Source organism: Salvia hispanica, chromosome 1, assembly GCF_029641045.1.
Source record: "Salvia hispanica isolate PSC_SH4W2 chromosome 1, Shi_PSC_v1, whole genome shotgun sequence".
Lineage (NCBI taxonomy): Eukaryota > Viridiplantae > Streptophyta > Magnoliopsida > Lamiales > Lamiaceae > Salvia > Salvia hispanica.
Genome location: NC_142692.1, coordinates 15,445,546 through 15,457,380, shown reverse-complemented (window position 1 = coordinate 15,457,380; position 11,835 = coordinate 15,445,546). Strand labels below are relative to the sequence as shown.

The 11,835-nt window shown below is 35.3% G+C and overlaps 1 protein-coding gene across 1 annotated transcript; it reads right to left on the bottom strand.

The window, feature by feature from the left end:
• Positions 1-1,212: 1,212 nt before the first annotated feature.
• On the bottom strand, positions 1,213-2,510 carry LOC148933322 (uncharacterized). The gene has a single exon (XM_089065361.1). The coding sequence runs from the start codon at positions 2,508-2,510 to the stop codon at positions 1,254-1,256; it is 1,257 nt and encodes a 418-aa protein (XP_088921487.1). The 3' UTR covers positions 1,213-1,253.
• Positions 2,511-11,835: the final 9,325 nt, after the last annotated feature.

The window sequence follows — 11,835 nt, the reverse complement described above, 5'->3', positions numbered from 1 at the left end:
TTTAAGTGAGCCACAACTCAGCATATAAACCATCTCTTTAATTTCACATTGCATATTCTTTAATAAATACATATAATCAGAAACAATAAATAGTAAAAATAATTTCTTATTCATATGCATATGCCTCTCTGTTCCATTTATTATTCTGTAACTAGTCAAGCCTGGTATATGCCCGGGATTCCTCTATGACCCGAAGGTCCCTCTGTATTGACCCGAAGGTCCCTCTGTAATTTGACCCGTAGGTCCCTCTATGACCCGAAGGTCCCTCTGAAATATCAGATCCAGGGCAAGACTGTCACAGATTCTCTTTAATCATATGCTCATATGCTTTCAATATCATATGCAAAATATATCTATTGCACCAAACACATATATCTCATCCCATTATATAATTCCAATGCAATATATAAATATATCACTTACAACAATCATAAATTCATATCATATTTTATCATACAATTCAACTATTCACTCCAATTTACACATAAGCAATCAACCATATAGCACATATAAAATTACATGTAATTTATACACACTTAGTTATAGAATTATTCTTACTGAGCTTTCGATTTCACCTCACACTATACGCTCTTTTCTTTGCCAAACTAAATCAGACAGTAGCCTCTCCTTTTCTTTCCTCTTCTTTTCTTTTCCTTTCTCCTCCCTTAGTTTTAATATACAAAAGCTATATAAATGACTTAGTGACGATTAGGCGACCGACTTCATAATTTTCCTATTATTTAATAATCTATGTTACTTTACGTGTCCAAATTGCAATAGCACAAAATTTCACATTATTACACGTAGCAAATCTAATAGCCACTCCATCCTTAAAGGATTTACAAAGAAAAGGCATAACTTATTTAATTTGTTTTCTAATGTACATTAATAGTAAAATATACTAACATGCACACATACACACTTTACTATACATGCGTACATATTTGTATACATTTATATTAATATTTCGTATACATAAAATTTTTCGTTACTATATATATGCATATATATTTATATATTAAAAAAAAGTTCTTTTATAGTACACATTTAATATATCTAGTAAAAATGACAATATAATGTCCAACGATTATAAAAAAAATGCATGTTTTAGATTAGGGATGTCACAATTCTTCCCCTCTTTAAGAATTTTGTCCGCAAAATTCATTTCTTTCTAATTTGACATGCTCAATGCAACTCCTAACCTGTAAAGAGATTCGAATAGTTCTTTCTCACCTTTTTCTCTGTTTCACCAGTCACTTTTTTGACTCCGTAATTTTTCCAGTAATGGCCTCGGGTGCTCTAGACGCCTCATCCTGAGTTATAGCAAACACTCGAGCATGTCCCTGAAGTGTAGATTCATGTTCCTCTGACCGTCCTCGTCCTCTACCCATAGGAACATTCATAGTGTGTCCTCTGCCACGACCTTGATCAAAGCCAGTACTCGATGCTGCTGGCCGCACATTATGTACTGTTGGTTCCATCATTGATGCGCTGCTTAATATTCTGCCAGGCTGAAATGTGCATTCTTTATAATAATGTCCTTGTTGTCCGCAGTGATAGCAAGCCCCTGTAACTGTTCGACACTTTCCTGTATGTGATCGTCCGCAATGTATGCATAAAGGTCGTGCATGTACTGTCATACTAGATCCACTTCCCCACTCAGGACTAAAAGATAGCACACGTCCACCTCTCTGAGGAGATGAACTCCCTCTACTAAAATTAGATGTTGAAGAAAATGAACCTTGTCGTCTTGGAATTTTGGAATTCGGCTCATCAACATATTGTGGTGATCCTCCTTTTTGTCTTAGAAGATAAACTTGTCTTTCTTTCACCAGTCTTTCAGCTCGAATAGCAGCTGTCCGTAAATCACTATAAGTATGAAGATCTGAAGGTGTGATCTTGCTCCTTATCTTGTATATCAATCCCTCTTCAAAATGTCTGCACTTATCATGTTCTGTAGGCAACAATGCGGACGCATAACGAGAAAGTTGAGTAAACTTCACCTCATAGTCAGCGACAGACATAGCTCCCTGTTTGAGTGACAAAAACTCTTTTTGCTTCTCATCACAATACATTGCTGGCATATATTTATCACTGAATTTTCTGAGAAAGTCATCCCAACTAAGCACTGGAGGTTGTATCATGGCTTGTGGGATTGTCTCCCACCAATTGTAAGCACCACCTTGAAAAAGAGACACTGCATAATGAAAACGTTCTTCCATAGTACAGCCCATCTGATTGAACACACGTTCCACCCTCTTCAGCCATATCTCAGCCTCAGCGGGATCAGTGGTCCCATAAAAGTCAACAGCTCCCATTTTTCGGAGTTCTCTAAAATTTCTAACTTTTTGTCTCATCATCGGTCCATGTACTTCTTGTTCAACCATTCTAGGTACATGTTGGTTATCCCCAGATGATGCATCAGGTATATGAGATCCTTGAGCAGTTAATGAATGATGCAAGGCGGCTGTCCCTTCTCTCCTCAATGATACATGTTCAGGAATATCCATGTTCCTAATAATCAAATGCAATGCAACTTATAACCAATATGTATCATATGCTATGCATGAATGTTATGTCCCAGCGGGATTCTATCCCCGCTCTGATACCACCTAAACTGTCACAGACTAACCCTTACGACTTATGCACTTACTATAAATAAATTCAAAAATCAAAATTTCATAACCCACACGTCAAGTACATAAACCACACATATTACATATAATATCAAAAACCAACATTTATCAGGTACATACTTCAAAACATTCTGAACAGTAGCGGGACCCTCTCACCACTCTATATACTATACATTTATCTACATGCAAAAATGATGAGGAGGAGAAGCTTGCTAAAACGCGTCAGCAATAGAACCTAAAAACACGTGGAGTTCCTATGACCCACGTCAACCAAAACGTTACTGATATCTTACTCCTGAAAATATTAGTAATTTAAGTGAGCCACAACTCAGTATATAAATCATCTCTTTAATTTCACATTGCATATTCTTTAATAAATACATATAATCAGAAACAATAAATATTAAAAATAATTTCTTATTCATATGCATATGCCTCTCTGTTCCATTTATTATTCTGTAACTAGTCAAGCCTGGTATATGCCCGGGATTCCTCTATGACCCGAAGGTCCCTCTGTATTGACCCGTAGGTCCCTCTATGACCCGTAGGTCCCTCTATGACCCGAAGGTCCCTCTATGACCCGAAGGTCCCTCTGTAATTTGACCCGTAGGTCCCTCTATGACCCGAAGGTCCCTCTGAAATATCAGATCCAGGGCAAGACTGTCACAGATTCTCTTTAATCATATGCTCATATGCTTTCAATATCATATGCAAAATATATCTATTGCACCAAACACATATCCATATATCTCATCCCATTATATAATTCCAATGCAATATATAAATATATCACTTACAACAATCATAAATTCATATCATATTTTATCATACAATTCAACTATTCACTCCAATTTACACATAAGCAATCAACCATATAGCACATATAAAATTACATGTAATTTATACACACTTAGTTATAGAATTATTCTTACTGAGCTTTCGATTTCACCTCACACTATACGCTCTTTTCTTTGCCAAACTAAATCAGACAGTAGCCTCTCCTTTTCTTTCCTCTTCTTTTCTTTTCCTTTCTCCTCCCTTAGTTTTAATATACAAAAGCTATATAAATGACTTAGTGACGATTAGGCGACCGACTTCATAATTTTCCTATTATTTAATAATCTATGTTACTTTACGTGTCCAAATTGCAATAGCACAAAATTTCACATTATTACACGTAGCAAATCTAATAGCCACTCCATCCTTAAAGAATTTACAAAGAAAAGGCATAACTTATTTAATTTGTCTTCTAATGTACATTAATAGTAAAATATACTAACATGCACACACACACACTTTACTATACATGCGTACATATTTGTATACATTTATATTAATATTTCGTATACATAAAATTTTTCGTTACTATGTATATGCATATATATTTATATATTAAAAAAAAGTTCTTTTATAGTACACATTTAATATATCTAGTAAAAATGACAATATAATGTCAAACGATTAAAAAAAAAATGCATGTTTTAGATTAGGGATGTCACAATTTTGATCCTTCCGAATTTCTACTAATTAAAGTAGAATACTTATAGCAAATATAAAGTTTTAATCATGTCGAATATGATTCCCAAAACTTTAATTATATAATACCAATCTTACTTGGTATTATCCTTGCTATATAATTTGTGATGTAAGTTTATGTATGAACGTAATTACCTCATCACAATGACTAATTGGAAATTAATCCTTATGACAAAATAAAACCGAATGATTGCATTCTTTGTTTTATAGTCATAAATTCCAAGAGTTCATTTATTTAACCATTTGTTGTGATCTTTAATAATACTTTCTTTGGAAATCCAAAAGCAATTCTAATTTTAATAGCTAACTTGGAAAAGTCTTTTACTGTTATTAGAGTCTTAGAAAGTGTGCAATTCATCACTTCTTTCATTCTAGGGTGTGAACCCTTTTAACTCTATCAAACATTACCTTAATTCCATTTATGAATATTCTATGAGACAAAATTTAGCTCCCACTTTTAAAAGTAGAAAAATACTAGTCTCAATATTCTTTAAGGCTATTAAAACAATTTAAATAGTGCTTGGAGTTAAATTCATCCAAGTTTAATAAAATGAGCTATGAAGCTCTTATTAAACACTTAGAATTTAATCATTCATTTAAGAAAAGTTCCCACTATTTTAATTATCACTTTCACAACAAAATAAAATATCAACTATTTAAATAGTTAACTCTTGGCTTGGAACATTAAAATAATTTTAATGTGCACACTATATTTACTATACAAGAATTTCTAGTATTTATAATAAATACTTATCTTGTTTCTAGTTGAATTTAATTTACTTGCCTTGTAATCAATTATTGTGATTATTTTTCTTACACCTTTATTTGAACAAACGCGATCATTAGATCATTTTATTTTGTATTGAATTCATGTCGAACATTAATGTTCTATTGACTCATCAACAAAATAATGGTTCAAAAGACTTAAGGATTAAAGAAACTTAATAATCAATATTTCTAGAAGAAAACTTCATAATAATTGAATCAACAAATTTAATCATAAGTAAACATTTTGATATTAACCATGTTATATTTGATGTCATAAATAATTGGATAATCAAAATTTCATTTATCTAATAATGCAAGCATTATAAAATGACATCGATAATCCAAAACACAATTGATAAACTAGGAATAAAATTCCATATTAATAATCCATATGATATCAAAACCAAACAATATCAAAAAAACATAAAATTCAACAATGTAAACATAAAAGCAAAAATAAACTCTTCTGACTTTAACATGATCATCTCAAAAATCCACCCCTTTTTCTCATCTCAGTTTGAGCATTCACAAGCTTGTTATAAAGTTCCAGAATTGAAAACGTTTTGTCACTAAACAAAATTTCATCTCTGACTTCATTAAAGCTATCTGGAAGCCCATCAAGGATCATTATCTTCTGGGTTTCTGGGTCAACTTTCCCCCCGATAATAGAAGTTCATGGAAATAGCCATGCATGACTAGGACGTATTTGCCCATATCATGGCCCTCTTCCAATACCTCACTCCTTAAATGCTCCACGGCGCGACCAGCTCTTACCTTAGAGGACTTTTCTTCAAACCACTTGGGCTTGTTGACCAACGGCCTATTGGGTTTGTCAAACCTCTCAAGGGCATTGCCAACACTGGCCAAAACGAAGCCCTTGAGATGACATTCCGCGGTATGCCACTGATCACGAAACTCCTTGTCCTCTCCTTGTAGATGGTATGTGGGCGGACGATTCTTGCTGAGAATCAACCTCAAGTCATTGATCAAACGATCAACATCAAGCTTATTTTTCCATTCCTTAAACAATTCAGAGTCATGCTTCCTCGAACTAAGTATGGCATAGTAAATATCCCAAGTATCAATCATCTTTCGTTCAAGCTGAGAATAGATACCAATAATATAAACATGTAAAATTTCAAGGAATTGCAAATAACCATAAAACAATTCATCAATTTTACATCCACAAAAATCAAGCACAAACGTTCTTCTACTAGGAAGCCGTGTCATATTCATGCAAGAAATCCATTATTTTTACTGGCCACAATGTCGACAGATAGTCCAGAGACCATAAGAATGGCATGGCTGACTAACAATGCTAAAGCGTATAACCATAAAATTAAGCACTAAGGATTCTTTACTTGTGCGTGAACTCCTCTAAAGAAAGGTCGAACCGGACAAGCACCTCCTCCTATAGCTCCCTCTAAGCATTATTAAAATACAATCCTTATAATTTCGCAGCAATATTGCTCCGGTAAAGACCAGTCGCGATATTACTGAAAAACTAATTTTACGATTTTAATAACCTTTATCTAGAGAAGTCCAAACTTACGAACTGGTAATGTTCCTCCCGTAAAGACAGGCCGGTCACTACTTCGCACTAAGACCAATTTTATGGAGGCCATATACAAACGTGTTGTAATTATCGCTTCATATTTTCTTGTTGGTGGTTTTAATAGTTTAATTATCACTTAAGCAGATAAGGCAGATATCCACATTCAAAGAATATTTAAACATGTACTAGCTATGCATGCAAGGCAATAAGCACATAGGCGATGCACGAGTTAAACTAGATTTTAACAAATAAAATCATAACTCAAATTAAATATCCATCATTCATCAATAAAACATGTAAACACATTTACATAAGGTTCACATAAACATAATGACGAAACTTGATCATTTAATTAAGCATCTAAAATAAATAGATAGAATTAAAATTCCATCTTCACATAAACAAGATTATCTAGACATTAAGTTCAATCTTAAACAATCATACATTATTAGTTAAAATAACGTATCTTGATTATTAGAATCACCTTTTAATACTATTAGGATTTACTTAGATAGAATTAATCCATCATTATCCTAAAATTAATGTCTAGGTGTATATCATAAAAGATTAGCTAAGTCTCAATTTAAAATGCCCACTTGGATATATAAATCCGCATTTATCCAATTAAGACTAAATCCATTTAAAACACACCAATTAAATTTGAGAACTAAATTTCTATTAGCTTTCATAAAATTACATGACAAGAAGAATCTTATTACATCTTTAATTCAAAATGATGTTTTCTAGATGAAATAAAATTCACCTTCATCAAAATTAAAGACAAAATTCAACTTAATAAATAATTAAGGATTTTAATAGCAAAATTAATGCTCTATGAATTTTCATACCTTTAAATCACATTTGATGTTATCTAGACGAAACAAATTCATCTTCATCAAAATTAAAGATAAAATTCAAATTAAACTAGGAATTGAATTCCAATTAAAATCCAATTAATCATTTAACACTTTAATAATTTAGGATTCAAGTAGCATGTTAATGCCAAATGAATTTTCACTTCTTTAATCAAACTGATGTTATCTAGATGAAATATAATTCACCTACATCATATTAAAGACAAAATTCAAACTAGGAATAGGATTCCAATTAAAATCCATCCAATTATTATACATGTAATTTTCGAAAATTTTAGAGGTTTAAAACAATTGAAAAACTCATGTCTTTTCCTTAGGTATATATCTAGGAAATAATTCCATAACACACCAAATAAATTATAGACAATTTTCAATTAAACCTTAAAATTAAAACATGAAAGCATATTAAGAGAATATTCTTTAAAATTCCATCCAATTAAGGAAAAGCCAAAAATTAGATCAATCAAATATTGAATTTTCTTATGTTAATTACCATGATAATATATAGATGGAAACAATCCACCAAAATCAACTAATTAACAAATTAAATCAATTATTTGACTAATTATTCAATTGGCAATATTTAAAGAAGACAAATATTCTCTTTTAAATTAGAATCTTGACTTAATTGCAAAATCATTCTAGTTACCACAAGATATTTTAATTATTCTAGGTTTAGGATTTTAAACCACAATTATAAATAGCTTGCGCCTTAAGAAACGAAAACATGAAAAACGAAGAGCGAGACGACGCAACGACGCAACCCAAAACCCTAATTAGGGTTTGGGCCGCCACGGGCCTCGCGGCAGCCGCTGCTGCCGCGCCCGACCTCCGCTGCCTCCCGCGGCTGCTCCCACTGCAGTAGCAGCCGCCGCCGCTGCCTGCCGCCGCCCGAAGACGGCGCCGCTGTTGCTGCTGCGAGCGTCGCCACTGCCCGGAGTGAGGGCTGCTGTCACTGCAGAGTTTCCGCCGTGACGCTCCCACTGAAGTGGCCGCCGCCCGCTGACTGCCTCCCGCCGCCGCCCGAAGACGACGACGCCGCTGCTGCTGCCCGGAGTCGCTGCTGTCAGCCGGAGCTGCTGCCCGGAGAAAGATGACGTCGCAGCTGCCTTTTCTGGAGCTGATCGCCACTGCCGCCGCCGCCCGCCGCCGCCCGAAGACGACGACACCCCAGCCACCATGGCTGCCTCGCTCGGCCGGATCTGGATCGGCGATCCCCGACCAAGGCAAGATCCACAGCCCGGTTTGATTGAACACATTTAGGGTTTTAGCCCTTGTATTCCTTTTTCGTTTTTCCGATTTAATTAATCTTGATTTATCGCAGTCGCTTCGCTTGACCGCGATCTTAAATCTTAATTATTCGTTTCTCAATTTGTAACAATTCTTTTATGTTCATCACATATGCATATTTAAACATCTAGCATTTAAGCAATTTAAATTATTCTTGCATATTAAGAACATAAAACTATAGGTCTAAGAATACTTGCTTGATCTAGAATATTCTTGTGAAAAACTCGAATGAAATTCAAGATTCATAATATTCTTTCATCGATCCAAGTATTCAATCATGGACCACTTTATTTCTTGATTCAAAAACATATATTCACTTAAACACATATATATATGTAATCAACAAACATATAATCTAGTATATATTAATTAGAATATATAGATCTAATGATGTTCATCATAGATCTAGAATATTTTTGTGAAAAACTTGAATAAAATTCAAGATTCATAATATTCTTTCATCGATCTAGAACATCATATCATAGATCGAAAAATAAAATCAAGAAAAACATAGATCCAACACACATTGCATTATTTTCGAAAATCCCAAGTTCTTACACTATAATTTTTGAAAAATTAGATTAATCAAACACATAATCAGAGCCTAAAAAATGGCTCTGATACCAGTTGTTGGGACTACCGCAGCGGAAGACACGGAAACCAAACAGGTCCTAGAACGGATCTATTTAGGTGATTATGCATTCGACTTCAATTTCATGCAATTTACATAGATCTATAGATATAACATCAAATAAACACATAATCATGCATATTCGATGTAGATTCGATTGTTACCTCATAATCCATCATTGGATTGACGTTGCTAGCTGCACCACCCGGAGATCCTTGGTTTATCGACCACGAATCTTCCAACCTATTCCCTTGTCCTTGATTCTCCATCCGTGTGGGCGGATCTCGAAGAACCAAATAAAAGTGATATGAGATCTAGGGAAAACCAACACAAACACGAAATTGTCTTGATCTAATCCTATGAATTATGATAGAACAAGAACAAAAACCAAAACCCTAATCTCCCTCGTGCAAAGGCACGAAAACCGAGGCAAGAGGGGAGAGAGAGAGCGCCGGTTATGGCGGCTAGGGTTAGGGTTTGTGATGTGTGGAGTGCTTACTAGGGTTTCCCATCTCTACACTATTTATAAGCATGGACTTGTTGGGCTAGGATGGGGATCCATAGAATGACTTAAGTGTTGGGCTCACCCATTAGATAAATTATTAATTAAATCAAATGACCCATGATTTAATATATTATCAATGGAATATTATTTTGTTCCACTAAAGAATAATATTGCACTCCCACTTAAATCACCAAATTACAAATAACTTGGTTCCATTTTATTTTATAATATTTCCCGCGTTTAAGATTATCTTGATCCGTCAATTTAATTCTTTTGTCTGCTATGTGACTAGAATTAAATTAATTCTCCAAAGAGTTTTTCTAGTTTGAAACTTTATTTATTATTCGTGGAATAAATTCCAACTGCGCAGTTTTCTGAATAATAAATTCCTCTTTCAAACACCTCTTGGGGATCACCCCTTAGGGATTTAATCATACCACACTGGGCACGCGAATTCTATGAAATAATATTCCAATACCTTCATGTTATTCAATTACTACCACCCAAGATATCATGAACTTGAGTTACGTACAAACTCTCACATATTGATAAGTCAAAGTGGCGTTTGATTGAATAAACAATATTGATATTAATATCATAGACTAGAAAATACTAAACTTTCTTAAATATATTCTTTCAGTAGATAGCAATAAAGAATACATTTCGGATTAGATCCTTTCAGTGCTTTACCACACCGGTGTTACTAATCTCTTCTTAGGTAAGAGAGAATTATCACAAACACCGCAACCGTACCAATAGGTAGCCAAAGCCTATCTAGGTTGTGAATACGTTTTTCTTCTTACTAGATCTGGCCAAGTCCCCTACTGGAAAACTTATGAGGAGGTTCATCGAATTTCCCTACTTGACCTTCTTAGTAAAAAGCCTTAGACTTGTTTATTATATTTCAATAATAAACCATTATATTATATTATTTATTCTCATAATTAGGTAAACAAGTGGACGTGGCGTTTCTCGTATACATGCACAAGCTGACTGTACAAGGGCATGTACGCTCGAAGCATCTTTTAGTATACAAACCCCAACAGTTTGTGCCAAAGAGTTCTATGCACTAATGGGCGATGACGACGACTACTTGGAGACCGAGGATCCTCCCGTGTTCGAGGCTGATGAGGATGCCACGAATATGGTTATCACCGGTGCATTCTCTTCAGTGCTTGTTTTGTGCCCAAAGATTAAGCCGCGATCAATTAGTATGAAAGGCCGCATCAACTCTTCTCCGGTGTCCATCCTAATCGACGGAGGAAGCACCCACAATTTTATCAAACCGTCAGTGGCAGAACAGCTAAGTCTTCCCCTTAATTCTAGCACTCCTTTTCGTGTGATTGTTGGTAATGGAGCAGCACTTAAGTGTTCTTATGCGTGCTTGAGTACCCCGATTTTTATGCAGGGACACCACTTCGAGATCGACTTATTTCTGCTCCAGGTGGAAGGCCCGGATGTGATCTTGGGGGTTCAGTGGCTACAGGAATAGGGTGACGTCACCAAAAATTACAGGAACCTTACTATGCGGTTTGACTTGAATAATCAGCCAATATTCCTTCGTGGAGAAGGAGCGCCACCAACACCTATCTCCTACAACAACCTTTTTACCTTGGTCACCGATAAACCAGAGGCCGACTTGTTTGAATTGATTCCTGTGCAGCCCACTGATAACACCTCCGATGCAGCCTCTGAACCGAGTCCTGCGATCCGCACAATATTGGAAGAGTTTTGTCAAGTTTTTGAGACTCCCACGACACTGCCGCCTGCGCGACAATGGGATCACCACATACACCTGCTTGCGTCATCGCCGAAATCGAGAAGCAGGTTGCAGAGATGTTAAATCAGGGATTAATCCAGCACAGCACCAGTCCATTTTCATCCCCGATATTACTGGTCCGTAAAAAGGATGGGAGTTTCCATTTATGCGTCAATTACAGAGCTCTTAATGCAGCAACCACCCCTGATCACTTCCCGATCCCAACAGCGGATGAGCTATTTGACGAGCACCATGCAGCCCGTATTTTTTCTAAGCTCGG